This window comes from Caloenas nicobarica, chromosome 3, assembly GCF_036013445.1.
Source record: "Caloenas nicobarica isolate bCalNic1 chromosome 3, bCalNic1.hap1, whole genome shotgun sequence".
NCBI classification, from domain to species: Eukaryota; Metazoa; Chordata; class Aves; order Columbiformes; family Columbidae; genus Caloenas; species Caloenas nicobarica.
The window spans coordinates 79,392,115-79,410,529 of NC_088247.1; the positions used below are offsets into that span (position 1 = coordinate 79,392,115).

Below are 18,415 nucleotides of genomic sequence, written 5' to 3' on the forward strand. Positions count from 1 at the left end.
GGCCGTTCGGCCCGGGCGGCCCGCACCCGTGCCCGCGCCCCGCCGTACCGTCTCCGGGCTCCGCGGGGCAGCGCAGCTCGGCGCGCTGCCCGCCGCTCAGGTCCAGCGCTCGCTTCAGCAGGTACCGGGCCCGCTTGCGGCACAGCCCGTCCCGCTCGGTCAGGCCGTCCCGCACCACCCGCCAGAACCGCGGGCACAGCCGCGCGTCCAGCCCCGGCCCCGCCGGGCCCCGCGGCAGCAGCGCGTCGGCCAGCGAGCTGAGCGCCAGCAGCGCCCGTCCGGCCCGCGGCGGCCCGCCGGCGCCCAGCAACCCCTCCCACACCAGCCGCAGCGCCGCCCCGTTGCCGCCCAGCGCCGGCAGCAGCCGCCCGGCCACCAGCGCCGCGGCCGCCTCTCCCTCGCCGTCCTCCCGCAGCAGCGCCAGCGCAGCCGCCACGCACCGCGCCAGCAGCGCCGGCTCCTCCAGCCGCGGCGCCGCCGCCACCAGCGCCTCCACCGCCGCCTCCGCGCCCGCCCCGCCGCCCGCCGCCAGCTCCGCCAGCGCGTCCCGGGCCAGCCGCGCCGCCAGCGGCGCCCCGCACAGCTGCACGCAGTGCCGCAGCGCCCCCCGCGCCGCCCGCGCCAGCCGCAGCCGCTCCCCGCACCCCCCCGCCGCCGCCGCCCCCTCCGCGCCGCGCAGCAGCGGCCGGCACCGCTCCAGCGCCACCTCCCAGGCCGCCCGCCGCAGCGCCTCGGCTTCGGCCTCGCCCGGCGGCGGCGGCCCGCGCGCCACCAGGCGCTGGAGCAGGAGGCGCAGCGCCTCCGCGCGCTCGGCGGAGAGCGGCGCGCACACGGCCCGCAGCAGCGCGCAGGGGTCCCCGCCGCGGGCCAGCAGCGCGTCGGCCAGCACCACCTCCATGCTGCGGGGGGACAGCACGGAGCGGCGGCGCCGCGCCTGCGCAGGCGGCGGCGGGCGGGGCCCGGCCAGCGGCGGCGCTGGGGCCCGGCCAGCGGCGGCGCTGAGCGGCGGGCGGGTCCCGTGGGTCGGTCGTGCGGAAGCCGGCAGGCGCGCAGCGGTGTGTGTCCGCATGGTGTTACCGGTTGGCCTGGCCGCTGCGCAGCAGCTGATCCCCGTGTGTGCTCGCGGGCCGTCACAGCACAGCGGGAGTCCGCCTGGGCACCCTGCGTCTGCCTCAGGAAGAGCCGGGAGGCGTCCCTGGGCGCCGGCTTGTTTCAAGAGTCCAGGCCACTGGCACTGGAGAGCGGCTCCCAGGCAGTTTGGCGTACTAGTGCAACCAAAGCGTGACTAAGAAAAGCGGCCTAATTTCCAGTAAGTTCACTATACAAGATTACAATTCCCTTGAAAAAAAATTAGAGATGGGCACGTGAAAAACGGTGGCAAACAACTCTCCTAGAAGACATGGTCATAGGACAGGGCAAACCTGGAAACTTCTGTTCCTGCGAAAGCCATGGACAGCAAATTCCCTGCACAGCAGCACGGGTACAACGTGGTTTCCAATGGGTGTGGGAGTTACCTTGGCTAAGCCACAGCTGCTTTGGCACCTACTGAAGAAGAAAGATTTATTGAAAGTTTTCAGTGTGAGCTCCCACTTGATCACTCTCCCCAGATCACATGGGCACAGTCTCTCCTTTTCCTGGCTATCCATTTTCCCCAGACTTTATTAGAAATTTGTTATCTTTGAGAGTCTACCAATTGCAATATGGCTGTAGCTTCTTATTAGAAGCGGACCTGTAGTGTGACTGTATATCTGATACATTCTAGAAAAAGAAAGTGGAAAGGAATTATTTTAAAGCTGCTAACTAGCACAGTTTCTGTATGCCTTACTGCTCTGCTTGTGTTCAGTTACATATAAAATACAGAATCTAGAAATAGCTCAAGAAACCAGTCGAGACTGATACATTTACTTAAATGTAAAGTAAAACCTAGCTCCTTGTTTCACACGCACAAAAACATTTTATGGAGGATGAATTAGTACAATCTATGTTAGTAAATAGGATACTTACAGTTGAAATCTCTTTCATGCCATAATACATTTTGTTTGCTTTTCCATTTGCTCTGATGTCTTTAGTAATTCTTCCATTTCTTACTTATAGCATGCAGTCTGATGAATTGTGGCTGTTTCTTTCATCAGGCTTGAAAAAGTGCCAAGCAGGGTATCACTTTTTTATTATGAGCTTGCTCTTCCCTTCTGGGCACCTGTAAGGCTTAACTAAATGAAGCGTTAGAGGTCTGCACAAGAAGTAGCAATCAAAATGGAATAAAATACTAGGTGCTGTTTCTCCATTATTGTCTGAATTCTGCCTTGCCTTTATCTTTATCACAGTGGGGCGCCAAATCTGAAGTCTTATTACATCGAGTTAAACATCAGCATTTAGATTTGAACTCTTTCACTGCAGATTGTCTTATCAGACAAAAAGAAGTGGGTGAGAAATTAAGACCGTGGGAGATTAGACTGGGGAGCTTCTGAGTGGAACGTGATGTGGAAAGATAAACAAAAAAGAAAAAAACAGCAGAAGGGTGGATGTGGAGTTAAGAGAGAGAAAAGGAGGAAGGAGCAGCATTTTGTAATTTTCAAGTGGCAGGAGCCACAGCATTCACGCCCTCGCACCACGCTCATTAACTGTCCTCCTACTGGGACCCTAAATTTGTGCTTTGCAGCTCCACACTTCCAACACATACCCCTGCATCACCAAAGACAATGTCCCATTCTGCTCTCTCCACTTCCCCATCTTATCCCTCTCCAGCCTCCTTCCTGAGCCAGCCCTGCTCGCAGCCCCCTGCCTCCAGCTGCAGCCACCTCTAGGATCCCACAGCCCCTTCAGCCCCGGCTTCTTGCACCACCACTGAGAACATCCCACACCTGCCCATCTCTCGTATGCTCTGCGCTCCTGTTTAGAAGATATTCTCTATTCCCTGACCTATCCAGATCCCCTCCAACCTCATCATATGAATTAGATCAAAGGTTGAAATAGCTTGGGGTTTTTTTTTAGAGAGGACAGCCTGCAGCTGCTTGCTTTATTTCTGCCGTATGAGATATTGTCCCTCAGTCAGATTAATCTGTTTTAGAAACCTGAGGCTAAGAGGAATCACGTGAAACATCAAAACCAGTCCACCGCAATAGCAGACAGCCCTGAAATAGATGGCCAGTCTGCACATGTCCTCTTTACAGGCTGCTATTATCTATAGGCCAGGAAATACTTCTCAAGTCCCTGGAACAGATGTAGGGCTTACTACACACTCCTCGCCCCTAACCAGAGTCTCTCTGTGCCATTTAATACTATTATTGAGCCTAGGGGAAGCAGGACAGAGATGAGAAACTCCATTGTGAAATATGAACAAACCCGGTATCTTGAAAATTCTATCTGCAGAATTTCTCCAAAACAGACCAGTTCCTATCTACCCACATACTTGAAATTATTGTCTGGGCTGTCATCATACCACGTCCATATCCCCTTCCCTGGCTTAACAAAAGCATTCTTACCCTAATTAGCTCTTGTCGTCGTGAAGATCTGTTTCTTAGCCTGCTGTTTCAACCTTGCCACCTCTCCCTTTATGTCTCTCTGCTGGTTCCCTCCTCTGTGCTACATCAAACACATGCTGCTTCTTTTCCCTTTCCCAACTCATTCGTCTATCATTCTCCATCCTCTTATCTAATACCAAGACACTGACTTCCACCCTGACCTACCCATGCTGCCAGCCTTAATTGTCCATATATATTAGACTTCAAAGTAAGACTTAACGCTTCATGCTTTTTCTTGTGCTAACTCCCACCTCGTTTTCTTCTTTTATACCCCCAAATATTCCTTTGTTGTCACACTGACACAAATTTTAGGCAGCACATGGTCTATGACCTTCTGTGGTCTATGGCCTTCTATGTGGACTGATAAGTTGATCCCCTGTTTGTGCGTATCTTGTCATCTATTTGGGCTGCATATTTCCCCTAGTGACAATCAGTGCAGTACTATCAATAGAGAATAAGTATAACACTAATTGTGACAAATAAACAAATAAATGAATAAAATCAGGAACTGGCAATGTGTTAAGCCACAGGGAAGGAAAGCAAAAATAGCATAAGTTTTGCAACCGAGCTTTTATGAGGAGAAGGATAAAAGACAAATGTAAAGGTGGCTCACAGAGATAAGTGCTAGAGAGCAGAAGCTTTTGTAGTCTTTCATACACCCATACTTCCCTGCATACATTCAGACTTGTTCAGACACTGAAACTCGTGAAGAGTGAAGTCTTTATTATCTGTGCAGAACAGAAGATGGTGCTGTTGTCACTGACATGTGCCTTGCATTTTTTTCTGGTGAAAAGAAAGCAAGGGATACTGGATAAAAAAAGAGGAGAGGAAAGTGAAAGGAAAGGTATAGGAAGAAAGGTAACGGCCATTTCCCGGATTTCTTACTGGAGAAATTTAGAAACTCAAAGACAAGAATGATAAATGCACAGAAAACCAAAAGGACTATCTAAAAGAGAGCCCAGATCTGGAATTTTCAGGAGGTGTTAGTACAGAGGGAGGGGCAAAAGCAAGTAGAAGCCGAGGGGCTGCACAGACCATATGCGGGATGCACGCTTCCCCATTTCCCTGAAGATACTATAAACTAGGCTTAGGAAGGTGCTGAATACTGTCAGTTTCCCATCGACTCCGTAAGGAGCTACTACTGATCATCCACACCTGGGAAGATCAGGCTCAGTGTGTTTCAAGTCAGGCATTTGAAAACAGAGGCATCAAAACCAGTGGGAATTTTCAAAAAATAGCTTTAAATAATTAAGTGGGGAAGGGGGGAGAACAGTATCAGGCACGCAGTGAGAAGCTGTGAGTGCAGAATGGACCCTCTGGCACCAAATCATGGGCTGCACACTTTTGGCATTATCAGGGCTGCACTACATAGCTTCCTTCCTTTATCTGCACAGGAAAAAAGAGCACAGGAAAGAAACAGTAAGGTATCTTTAGGACAGTTCTGTTAATATTGTGCTGTGAGATTACCCATGTCTAGGTAAAAGATTCCAGCCTGAAATTCTGCTTTGACTGAGCAGGACAGCTACATTCACCAGAAACACTCTGATATTCCTGGGCTTTTTAGGATGTTTGCTTTAAAAATGAAGCTAGAGTTCTACTGTTGTAACAGTGTAAACATCCTTCATTCCAAAGCAGCATTTCAAGGCAGCTGATGAAAAGCAGTTGTGTCCAATTAAACATTCCTAATGATGGGAAGTTACAAATCTATACTATGCGGTTTGTCGCTGTGAGCTGTATAGGGGAAGTTAAGCTGGTAAATCTATAGTTAGACTGAGTGCAGTGGAATGGTCAGGAAAAGATGAATTAGGAAAAAGAATTAAATATAATCCATTGCCATCTGTCTTTATTTTACTAACCTACTTGACAGGACACTACTGAAATCTGCAGTCATTTTTTATCTGCTTCATGTAGCTGAAGAGCATTTGCTGTACAGACTGGAATTAAAATGCTTCCCAGCAACAGTTGGTTTTCCCATTTGTTGACCCCATTTGCTTTCCTTTTTTTAAAAAAATTAGGACTTTCCATTCAGCCATAGGCTGCACCATTCATTTTTGACCTCTCCCACTTGCTAGGATTCAGAGCAGGGTGGTAAAGCTTAAATGGATTTTACCATTGGCTCTACAGGAAAGAAAAAGGGCTGTTAAGATGTACGTAATCTATGCTTCTCCAGCTTTTAGCCTGAAAAGCATATATAGGAAGAAATGTGACAATTGAGAGAATGTCCATATGGTGTCACAGTTTCTCCATAACAGCTTTTGTCTATACATTTTCATGTGGGAAATCATGTAAACAGAAGCTTATCTCTAAGCACATTCCTGAGTATTTTGCTGCCTCTGGATTTTAGTGTACAGGGGATTCTACTGATGATGAACCAGATTAAGAGGATCTACTGTAGTGGGGAAAATACTTTGTAGCTTCTGCATGAAAATTTACCAGCTGCAACCCTGGAAGCCTTTAGTCTTTTTAAAGCCCCTTTTATTACTCCCAGTTTTATTACTCCCAGTTATTACTGGGAGTATTACTACTGGAAGGCAGATTAAAAAAAAAAAAAACAAAAAAAGTATATATGACCCAAGCAAACCACAAGGATCAATCTGTTTCTCACTTACTTGCATGGGAATAAAGCAAAATGCTGCTTTATTTTGGGGAAGAAGGAAAGAAGGAAAGAAGGAAGGGCAAGGGGGCCGGAGGCAGGGAGGAAGCTTTCACTTTATTTCCAACTCCGAGGTATTTTTCTTCACAAATGTGAAGGTTTGCAACTCAGTGTCTTTTTAGAATGTAGTGTATAAAGAAAATACAGCATAGGTGAGTAGCTTTTCAGGGATGAGCTAAAGTTGATCTGCTGTCCCTTCTGGGAGCACAGAGATAGCCCACTAGGTACAGAGAAATTGTCTTTGGTTTTCGGATCAGTGGAGGAATTAGTCAGGTTGAGAGCAAGGTTATTTCCTCAGTGTGAAGTCAGGACGTGCAAGGCACAGACCACTGCTGCCTTCCATCTCTCACAGTCTTTTACATCAATGTAAAACCAAGGGAAAACAGGTTTAAAATATTCTCCTTTATCTTCCACAGTACTTCAGGTTGCGCTGGTTTAACTAACCTTACAAGAAAAAAAATAGGAATCAGTTGTGTCAAGATGTATTTTTCACATTTTGACATGTGCATTTGTCTTCAAAGAACTTCTTCCAAGTTTATTTTGAGTTTCCCATACTAAAAATAAAGACACAGAACAACTCATCGGTTTAGCTGCGAACAGCAGCTCTGAAAGCATTAGGCAAGAAGAAGCTCTTGTGTTTTGAAAACAACTCCTAATGCTGTTGTCTTTAATGGGGATGGCTAATCTTCCCTGTTTTCTCATGTTCCCGGTGATTCTCTCTAAGTGGAAGCCTGCCAGTTATTCTGTAAAATTCCTGACTCATTCCAACATCATTTAAGGCCTCTTAATTGATTGCAGGATATCTTCAAAGTCAGAGGACGGCTCTTGTTTGCTGCTGTAAAAGGTTTTCCAAGAGGTTACAATCTCTTCAGTTTTTGTAGTGTACTTTAAAGATAGTGGGATCGAAGGACAAACTCCCAGATCAACTAATTTTCAGAAATATCTCACTTTCAGAATATCATTATAAAGAAAATGGGTGGTTTTTTAAAAAAATCAATTATTAATTAATTAATTTACCTTGGCCTTGCAGGTCTACCTTGGCTTCTCTTCCTGCTGTCCATACAGGAACAGTAAAAGAGAGGCATTTATCATACTGCCACAACATTTCTTTTTTGCTTCACCCCTTAAATCTCAATCTTGTAAAAATTATAATAGCAGTCATTTGCACATTTATGAGGTCTTCCATTAAAGTCTGTTCAAAGCATTTTATAGACAATAACATATGAAACCTCAAAGCACACTGCTGAGGTATTTATTACCACATCTTGACACTCAGGAAAATGTACCAAAATAATCACACAATTTGAAGACCACAATAGCTAGTCATCAGGTTTTGGGCAACAGAAACACTTTAAGGGAACCCAGCATTCAGAAGCTGAATCATTTTCTGAAAGTATGGCTCTCCTCTAGTAACTGCCTAAAAATGGAGGCATCCAAAATAACTCTTTGAGAATCTTGACATTAAGATGTTTTCTTTGACCTCTGCCTTCTATCACTGCATCTGATTAGTTCTCTTTATTTTATTCAGCGTTGCATAATTCTTGAAACTTCCCACTGTGGAGGCATAACACTATATGGTAAAAAAATAGCTGTCATCAAGAAAAAAAAGAGATGGCATTTTCCAGGAGCATTTGACCTTAGCCTAGACCCCTTCTGGTTTCCATTGAAATTATTGTATATATGAATGCTGAGAAAAGCTGTTTCTTTGCAGATCTTGCAATCTTTTTCATGGGAAACTGGTTTTATAATGCGTGCTCACATAGGAGCTATATTCGTTAGCTCACTCTAGAGATCTCTTACCCTCTGTGCTTTAAAAAAAATGGTGCAGATTTTTCCTCATGGAAACATTTGGAAAACAAAGACCAGAGAGAAAACTCCCAACTTTTGGTTAGCTCTGCAAGGAGGTTCTCAGGCAAGCTATCGTAAAAGCTTGTTCTACATTCAGCATCGTTATCAGGCCAAAATGTGTGTTACTTCTTCACCTTTCTGAGGAGATCCTCTCACATACCAAAAACATCCTAAATGTCGATGTTGATACATCCTTTTTGACACTAAATGCTAACTAGTTCCATATTCTGTTCTTTAAGCCGTTCTAAAATGTGCTGCTATGAAGAAAAACAAGTCTAAAAATAGTATTGTGGTGTGTGCATGTTTGACGTTGTGTGTGGAAGGGGAATTCAGCATTTCTCATCTCTTGATCATCCTATGTAAATATACTCCGTTTATATTACACAACTTCTTTTCCCACCTGAGCAGCATTGAGGCAGATTCATCTGGACTCTTAAGAAACAAAACATTTGTTTAGCATCTAATTTCTGGATCACTGTTAATAAAATGTTGCAAGAAACACTTGGTTAGTCATGGCTTATGATATGACGTCCAAGACAAAATCCTGTTCATGCAGGTGTGGAGTAATACAGAATTTAGAAGGAGTCAGTTAGAGATGGGAAACAACCTACTTTTGTCAGTAAAATGTTCTTTCACTTCAGAAAGAAAAATGACCAAAAATGATTTTTTTTTATACTCACAAAACCAAATTAAACCTTTCCTTAAAAAATGCCTTCATATCTGGCAATAAATTTGGTAAGAGATGAATTTCAGTAAAGATTAGCAATACTTCTTCATTCAGGACTTCATAAGTGACAAAATACACCTGAGAGATGAGGGAAAGGGAGAAGATTAAAATAAGTAATCATGTTCTTAAAAAAGAACCTGACTTTTAACTCCTGCAATGACAAAGGAAACCCAGCAGATGGTAGAAAGAGACCATAGTGCTAAAGGAGTGTGCTTGTCATTTTGTTCCAGCTATGGACATTAGCCCTTAAAGGAAGTTACTGCCTCATTATTCATAATGCAGTGTAAGTGTTTAAAACAAAAATATGACCAGAATTGTTTTGACTATGCATTTTGTGTCCAAAAATGTAGGTGAAATCGTGTAAGACTGGTTTTGACTAAGACAACAAATGTATTTTTTTTCACTGTGGAGCCAACTGACATCGATTAAAGCCAGTTGACATCAATGACAGTAAAAAATTACTTAACTAATAAAAATGCTGGTGGCTGCTTTTATTTTGGGTCTAATAGTTGTTGGGGAGATAGTGTGTTTTATTTGTCTTTCTTTTTTTGGGAGGGGAAAGTGTTTTTGTCTTGGAGGCATTTTGACTTATTGTTCAGCTGGTGGCTAAAATCATATCTGCATTATGCAAAGATGTAACAAGAAGAAAAATCCATTACACTTTGCAGGCCATATTTACTCTCTGAGTGACAAGACCCTGCAGAGCTCCCTCTCTGCAGCAGGTCCCTGTCACAGGTGCCAGCGAAGACCTGGAATCCAGCAATATGTCTGCTGTAATCCTAAGACATGTACAATTGGGGGCTGACATCTTACTTTACCTGGTTCATTCTTTAAATATTATCTCTCTTTCTAACTCCTATGTCTGTCCTACACCATATCAAGATAGACATTAAACACCTCAGAGATGGTACAGATCAAAGGCACCCTGATTTTTCTCTGTAAAGGACCAACTATTATATAAAAACCAGTATCAGTGTTACTGCAATTTTGGTGGCAGTTTCAGTAATGAGAATGGGCTTCAGAAATACCAGGACAGAAATGCCTGCAATGGGGAGCCCCTCTTTGCCGTGCTCTGCAGAAGAACCGGATGACAGGAGGTAGGTCTGAAGTGTCAGTATGACACACCGCTTCCTACTCATTGTTTTGGCACCTAAATCTGCTGTCCCACCAGCACCCCAAGCACTCCTTGGCTTTAGCAGAAGGTCTGTAAAAATACAGTCTTCAAATAGTATTAAAACAACTAGGCTTATTTTATTACAGCAGGCTGAAAATAAAACTGACGGGAGCTTAGGCCCTTTTTTGATTAGTGGACACCCTATCATTTTTCTGTTCGGAGCATGTATCTCCTCCTGAGTGGCTCAAAGTGGGTTTATTTTGGTTGGTACTTTGTGCAGACTTAGTGGCCGTAGCCGGTGGACACACATTGCTCAAGCTTAAATGCCTTTTACAGTCTCCAGAGATGAGCAGCGTCTGCTTATTCCTGCCCTCAGTGCGGTTCCCTGAAATGATGCATTTAAGAGGTGCACTTCTGAGGCCTCCCAGGTACGTGTCTCCTCTTGCCAGCCCAGCCAAGGCTGCAGCCCCTGATGTTTGGGGGTGTCCTGCCACTCCTGCCTCCTCTCTGCCCCCCCGGCCCGGGCTGCCAGCTGGCTTGGTATCCAAGTCCATGACAAGTCCCAACTGGGCACTTCAGTTTTGTAGCTTGGGCCACATTTGAGACCACAGCGTTAAACAGGAACAGCATAACCTGTATGAACCTTTAATGTACTATTGTACATGCTTAACATTTGTCTCATTTTATAGGTAATGCACTGCTTTTTTCTTTTTTTTCCCTCTCCACTTCTTTCAGGAGCAAGGCTATTTTCTGCTGTGCCTGAAGGGGCTGTTCTTTCACACCAGAGTACTGTACTGCCTCATGGGTACTCCTGGAAGTGGGCTTAACGTTGGAGTCGGGGTATCATTCACTCATAATCACAGATGACTGCATTCTGCTTGAGTTCTTCAGCAATGCATTTTCCCACAGTCACTGATCTTTTTCTTCTGCTTTGATCTGCACCCTGTCAATCAGCTCTGCAGAGTGCGTAATTCACTGCTATCTCTGTGTCTTCTGTGCGCAGCAGGTTAATGTATTTGAGGTTTCATGGAAATATGTGTTTACAAATGCTGTATTACATGAGCAAGAACTTATCTGCTCAAGAAAATAGTTTGCATCCCAGAACACGATATGTCCAGAGGAAATAGTCTGGCAGTAATACCTTCTCCTGCTGGTAGTTCTGGGAGGTCTTTATTTCATCACTCATGGGAGGCTTTGGATTTCACATGTTTCTTCTGTTTGTCTGTGATTCCTTTCATCGCTGCTAGTCACATTCATGATGCCACTGCTCAAGGCATCAGAAGATGGAAGCAGATTGAGCTGGGCTTTCTGTGAGATCGTTTCTCCATTCAAGAACAGAGATGCTATGTATTTTCTTTGTATTCTTCAGCATTAGTAAATTTTCAGGCATTTAAGTGCTAATTTGGCTTTGCCATTTGGTGGCAATGCTGTGGTGATGACTGAAGTGAGAAATTTGAGGATGGATTGCAAGCAAGCATCTGTGTTCCCACTGCATGGGAAATTCTGCCCACTGAAGTACTTCGTTGCTTTAAACTCATCCACTGACCAGAAGTCTGAGTAGCAGCCCAAATAGCCAGATTTGGGGTGGGGAGGCACATTCCTGTTCTCCCTGTGGATGGTGGGAAGATCAGTGTGTTTCTACTTCTTTGCTGGTTGCCCTATACATGCCAAAACAGAGCATCTGATATTGGCTAGCCTCTGTCATATTTGGCCAAGACAGAGTATTACTGGCTTCCTCTGCACAGATTGCAGCTCCAGAGAAGAGCTGGGCAATTCCCAAGGAAAGTATCCATTCCTGCAATCTGGGTATTGTGATTTCCTGTACATTCAACTGCTTTTGAAAATGGGGACATTTTGTCCTGTTTTCTGGCCTTTCCAATAGCAAAAATTGAAGTCACCACGTTTTCATTTTGGATTTCTTTCAATCCTTAAAGTGGTGAACTCGGCTTGATGGAGGCTTTCTATGTCTTTACATTGTTTCTTTCAGATTGACGTTCAGCTGCTGTACAGCTATGTACAGCTATAACCATGTGAGGCTTTTTCTTCATTTTGGATACCTAAAACTTAGTATGGACACTTCAGAAGCATGTGCTGAAGGTGAGGTGGGTCTGCCAGCAGCAATCTAAAATGCTTGCCAATAGTTTATGATCACTCTCTTCTCAAGTGGTTTCCTATTCATGGTTACATCTTCCACTTGTAGATATTATTGAAAGATGTAGCTTTGCTGTTTGTCTGTTCCTTTCTGTTCTGCTGGAGGCAGTAAAATCTATCTATAGCTTATCAAGTGGAACCTGTCTTTTTCTAAGGAATAGCACTCCTCATTAGCAATATGTTATATATCTACCTCTTTATTAACAGTGGGGTAATTAAGTGTCTGCTCTTTCACACGTTACAGCCTGTGATGATACTAGTTGTCCATATTGCATCTTTATTCGGGAGCTATATCAATGACTTGCACAATGTAAAAGCTGTGGAAGAGAAGTTGTCAGGTAGGTTACAAATCCCAGCAGACTCTGGATGGAGTCTGTGCGTTTGGCAGTGGGAAGCTGTAGTATTGCTCCAGATTGCTGAGGTTGGTCCCGGCCCTTGGGAGATCAACAGATGTCTCATACAGGGTACTGCAAACAATCCTAACACCATTATGGTTTTTTTCAGCTCTAGATCTATTCCCTGACTCTTTCTAACTGACAGATGAAGATGGGATCATGATGTATCACAGTTTCTGCCACACAGTCTCTGCCTCCATCCCCAGAACATCAGCAGCCATTGCACTGATCCCTCAGAGTCCTTTTAATACATCTTGCTGACAGCGCTGATGCCCTCCCACCTCACATCTGATCCCAGTGGTGCTCTCAACCATTTGCATCTGCTCTTTTCCTGGATGTGGTGAGGTAGTTTCTTTCCTTATCCAACTGTTCTTGTCAATACTCCATGTGCAATGAACGTGTTTGCTCTCACTGCTGGATATTTCCTCACTTGTAGCCATTCAGTTGAACGCTCTTTTAGTGTGTGTTGAAGTTTCTTCAATTTTCAGAAAGGGGTAGGTTGTCTGACTTCTCAGCACCCATACTGCTTATGTGACTTGTGCTAGCCCCTGACATTAGTTAAAGATGTCTTCCTTTTCTGTTCCCTCTACTGCTCCAATTATTTTTTCCTTTTATGCTGTAGTCACTCCTGGAGGCACAAGTTGTAAAGATGGAAATAGATGAGGGCAATTGTATGCCTGGAAGATATCCTCCCATTCAAACACTTCTTGATATGCCTCCTAACAGCTTCGTTGCAGGGATGCTAGCGAATATTGCCGGCTCAGCACATTTAATATTTTAAAATTTGTTCTGCTTGCATTGCCTGCATGAATTGTTTGCTTCAAACTTAGGGACCCTGCATGGTGATGAATTTGCTGGGTGCAGCTGAAAGCAGAAGATTTGTTGTTGCCAGCAACACTTATCTGACTTGCAATTTACTCTGCCTAATGGCATGGGGTCATTGCATTGCTTTAATTCAGCTTTGCATGATTATAATTCCTTTCTCTCCTTGGCATAGCTCTAAGGAAGCCTTTGCAATCTAACACATTTAGCAACGTCCTACTGTCTCCCTAGCGTTCATTCTTCTAAGTGCTGCTGCTGTCTCTTGGCACATAGCTCAGAGGTTTTTTTTTGCCCTTTTGCACCATATTAACGTCATCACTGTGCAAACTTTCCTATCCCGTGCACTTTTTTCTCACAGAGCTAAAAGTCTTCCCTGATATTCACTGCTTCATATTTATGCATTTGCTTTTAATGTTATTTTATGCTTCTCAGTTCTACCTTCTGAGCTAACCGTGTCCGCCCCACCTATGCTCTGCTTTTGGCTGGCTGCTTTTGCATCGGCTTTAGACGCTCCTGTAGTTTACCAGCAGTGAGGACAACTTTTCTTTCAGCAGTCTCATTGCACTTTTCCCCCACTTATGAATCTACCACTAATTACTCCAGGTTTTAAGATTGCATACTTGCATGAGTCAGCCATTTTCTGCACAGTTTGGCAGCATACCAAGCTATTGTTTCTCCAGCTTCTGCATTACACAACTGTGGGGCAGATACCTTCCTCTGTGTCATTTTTCTCAGGACTGGAAATGCTTCTGAGACATTTCTAGGTTTTTGCATGGGGTTCTTCCAGTCTGCAGCTGGTATACATCCAGATGCTGCGGAGACATGTGGGAGGCATTGCCCAGTACAGCCAGCAGCATGAATGGGCTTGTTTTGGGTTCCTGTTTGCCCAGCCCCACAGCAATGGGTTACATTTCCATGTGACTCTAAGGAATGGCGAGCAGAGCTACTGCCGGTATTTCCTGTTTCTGCAGCTTTGGGAGAGGAACCTGGTACAAACCCATGATGTTGTCTCTGTACTTCTATGTTTTGAGGAAGTGTCGAGTTGTCTCTTTTTTATTTTTTCCAGTCTGCACAGCTGCCTATGACACATGCCTGCCTAATCTCTTTTGCCACCATATCCAATGTTCATACTGGCACTAGGTATGAACCTGACACAGATAAGCAGGGAGCCAATGCTGGTTGCTGGTCCCTATCTTCTCCCCTTTCTCTGCTCCTCTGCGAGTGCTCCAGTGGTAAGGGGCTCCCCTGCTTTCAAGCAGAACTGCCTCCTCTTCTGGAGCTCACACAACCCATGCCAAAAGAACATTGCCAGCTCTTCCTTTGTGGTGGTAGAACAGGCTCTAAACAGTTGATCAGGGAAGGACTGCTGTAGAGGAGACTGTGGATTTTGTACAGGAGTCAAAGCAAGAGACAGCTGTGCAGCCTGAAAGATGATCAGAAGATATCATGGCAAAGGCTGCATTTCTAAAGACATTCTAATGCCCATTAGAAGTCTGAAATCTTCCTGGCTTGCCCTGCCCCAGAAATTCAGATCAAATCATGTTCCCACAAAAGGAACTGGAAATTCAATAGCTCAGATTGTCAGCTAGAATAAGTCTACTGACTCCAGGGCAACTACTCCACTCTCTGTCATCAGAGAACCTGGCTCCATGACGGTGAGCTGCAGTTTTTCCACATGGCTGTTTCCTTGGAACTTGCATCATCGCCTGCACAACAAGGAGAGTCCAAGGTCCTGTCGTAGAAGGATTTTTAAGGAAGCAGAGCAAGAGACCCAAAAAAAGCTCAAGTTCGTGTTGTGCCTCTATAATACCACCTGGTTTAGTAGACTTGTGAGTCAATATCTTCCCAGATCCTCAGGTGACACGTGACTGGTGCCAGATCTCAGTCTTGAGTCCTTCAGCTCACACCAGAAAGGGGGGAATTCAAGGACTCACAGACCAGCTGTGCTATGGCTTTGATTCTAGCCAGTCCCTCCCCATCTATGATGCAATACTTGCAGGATCAGGGTACAGCTAAAGAACACCTTAAAAGCATTACTGCTGTCTCCTGACCGGTTGTTGATTAATATAGAAAGGAATATCTTGTATCTCAGTTTCACAGTGAGAACCCAAATCATAAAATAACATGTAGGATTTCTAGGATGAGCAAAGCCAATGGAAATGAGTTTTAGAAATTCTGTCTGAAATTCCCGAAGCCTGACATGTGCCCCTAGGCAGAGAGCCTGCAGACAGTTCTGTGCATCAATTAATAGGTGTTAAGTCACCCACTCGGCCTCATGTGGGCTGCTCCATCCTTGAGATTCAGCTAAAAATCACAGTTAGGAGGAAGAATTTCAGTGCTACTATGAAGAAGAATGGTCATTACCAAACACACCTCTCCTTGCAAAGGCATGGCTTCAATGATTTACTAGTTCTTTCCCATTGCTGACTACTGTGATCTTATGCGTTGTAAATCATATTAACAATATAAGAGCTTTGGTGTGATCCCTTCCTGTCCCATTCTGTCACCCTGAACCTTTTATGTGAGAACTGATTATCTAAACTGTTTGTTTTAAAATTGTCAGGACAGCAGGGGGAAAAACTCTTAAAAATGAGCCACTAATTATTAATGTGAATGCTTTTCACATCCATCTCCTACTATCTCAATGGAATGATTCAGTTGAACTTTGCACAGTGAGAAGATCCATTTGTCATACTTCTTTAATTTTTTATCCATTTGTAAAGCATCCCAAAACCTAGCCAGCAATAAAACAGCAAAGAAATTGCCCAAGGCATCCTCTTAAAAAAGCAGTATGGGCTGGGTTCTGTTCTGCCACAGATTAGTCTAAATCGGTAGTTATTCCATGATGTCAGTGAAACTGAACTGCCGAAATGCAGAGGCGAATCTGGCCCCATGATCTAATTCCATGATGAAATTGCTAGTGTAAATAATGACTGTTGCTGTTCAACTCTTCCCCCCCACTCCCCAAAGTGCTTTAATGAATAATGAATTTTATGAATAAGCTTTAATGAATGGCTGAATACATTTTAATGGCCAAACTTATAAAATTGTAAGTTAAAACACTTTCCTTCACACTTTCCTCTCCTCTTATAGTCCTGCTGCCTTCCTTTGCTTCCTTGAACCAGAGAATTGCCCCTTTAAACTACATGTCAATCACGCATACAATTACCACATCCCAGCAGGGATTATCAAACTGCAAAAGCGGCCAGTTTTTAATTCCAGGAAAGACATTCCATATTTGTTTTAAACATCTAACTTATGTTCCAAAATGCAAGTGCCAAAACAGAACAAACCTTTAAGTATTTATTTCTTCCGTCTCCCCCCGCCCTGCCTTGAGCTTAAAATTCATTCATTTCAATCAGTCATTCAGAGGAAGGCTGTAAAATGAATGACATAATTAGCCACTTAATATAGGGCATATGGAATTTTAATTCCAGTTGAAAATCAGAGAGGCTTTTCCAAAGCTGTTCACTGGCAAAAAAAAAAAAAAAAAAAGGAAAAAAAGAAAAAAAAATATTTGAAGACAGCCAACGGTTCTCAGTTTAATGCTACTTTTTTGTTTGGGCTCACTGGTACTCTAAACATTACCAAATAAACCTTCTTGATTTCCATCAGAAGGGAGCAAATATACCATTACAGATGGAAGAAGTCCAGAAGATAGTGAAATGAAGGGCCTAGTTTTGCCAGGCCACAGTGCAATCACAGACAACGAAGTGACTGCTCATCTTACTGAATTGTATAGGAACCAGTTTTGGGACAATTTTCTGAAATGTCTTCCAAGTGGCAAGCAACAACATTCAAAAATAGGGGCACCTCCAATCAGTCCGTACTTCTGAAAATACTTAGTCATGCACCCAAGGTCATATGAATAATGTGTATCTGATCCAGCAGCAGTTTTAACCAAATACCTTCTGACCAAACCAATGGGATTTTATGGGTGCAGCTTAAAAATTAATAAAAATAAACAAATAAAACACCCCTTATAGGAGAGCTAGAAGGCAACTGGGCATTTTGCCACCTGATGAACTTGACTGTCTCTGTAACCAGTCCATCCTGTTCAATCCTGCTGGCTACTCATTTGCGTCCTGCTTGTGTTGACGTATTCTGCAGGCTTTTAACCATGTTACTGAGTCAGGTAACACTAAAAGGTGACCCATCAGCCAGTTAGATTAAACAAGAGACACTAAACAGCAGATAATAGCCAAAGGGTAGGGAATGGGAACAAGTCAACATTACTCAAGGGGTTAGAAAGATGTTCCAAAATGTAATCTCAGTGTTCATTTTGTTGAGTAAATACACAGTCAACCCCCATTTGCACAAGCCTTGATCACATGAAGTAATCATTTCTGGGGAAAAAAGCCACATTCCAGCAGCATGGATTTTGTGTAATGAAATACTCTCCCCGACATGCTCCTCCCAGGCGTTGAGAGCAATTTCATTTACCCGCATTACTTTCACTGCCTGCTGATTGCTCTCAGATCCCTATACCCATACCATGGGGAATGGAAGTGCAATGGTTCTGCTATGAAAAAAAGGCTCAAGAAAACACCGGAGACAGAAGGAAAGGTTAAAAAAGCGTGTGTTTAAAGTGTTGAAATCCTCTGGCATCGATCTACATCCCAGATTACTTCAATTGTACTATTTTCTGGTTTTGTTGTTGTTCTTTTTGTGAAAACCAAAACAACCGTACTAAAAATATGCTTACCATATAAAACTATATTATTTCTGTTCTTTTTGTTGTTTTGTTTTGTTTTATTTTCAAGGGTTGAACTGAATTTTGTGAACCTGATTTGCTTTTTATACTTCGGGTTGCATGTGGGAGGTTTTTTCGTATTTTGTTCTGAGAGAGGGGATGAGGAAGAGCTTCCTGAGACAGACTAATGGAAACCTTTGAGGGTTCCCCTCACACCACATCCTGTTAATCCCATGCACTTCACTAGTTGCATAACTCCAGTCACTACGACATTATTCTCAGCCTAATCTGTCATACTTCATCAATGGGGGAAAAAATAATACTGAACCTGCTCAACGAAGCAGAAGGTCTGAAAGGGCTTGGGACCATTTTCCTGAATAATTATCTGAGTGCAGGTCAGACAACTGGCACACACAGAATGGAAGATGAGCACCAAAATTTTGGCTTTTTCTTGCATGTCTCATAGGCAGTGCAAATGAACAGGGTTGTTT

The 18,415-nt window shown here is 44.1% G+C and overlaps 1 protein-coding gene across 2 annotated transcripts in view; it reads right to left on the bottom strand.

Annotated features, from left to right (window-relative positions):
* TARBP1 (TAR (HIV-1) RNA binding protein 1) overlaps positions 1-898 on the bottom strand; it is a 39,460-nt gene extending 38,562 nt beyond the window's left edge. For both annotated transcript variants that reach the window (XM_065632256.1, XM_065632257.1), the window contains exon 1: positions 49-898. In XM_065632256.1, coding sequence (XP_065488328.1) covers positions 49-898 — 850 coding nt within the window. The remainder of the gene's footprint in view (positions 1-48) is intronic.
* Between the last annotated feature and the right edge of the window lie 17,517 nt (positions 899-18,415).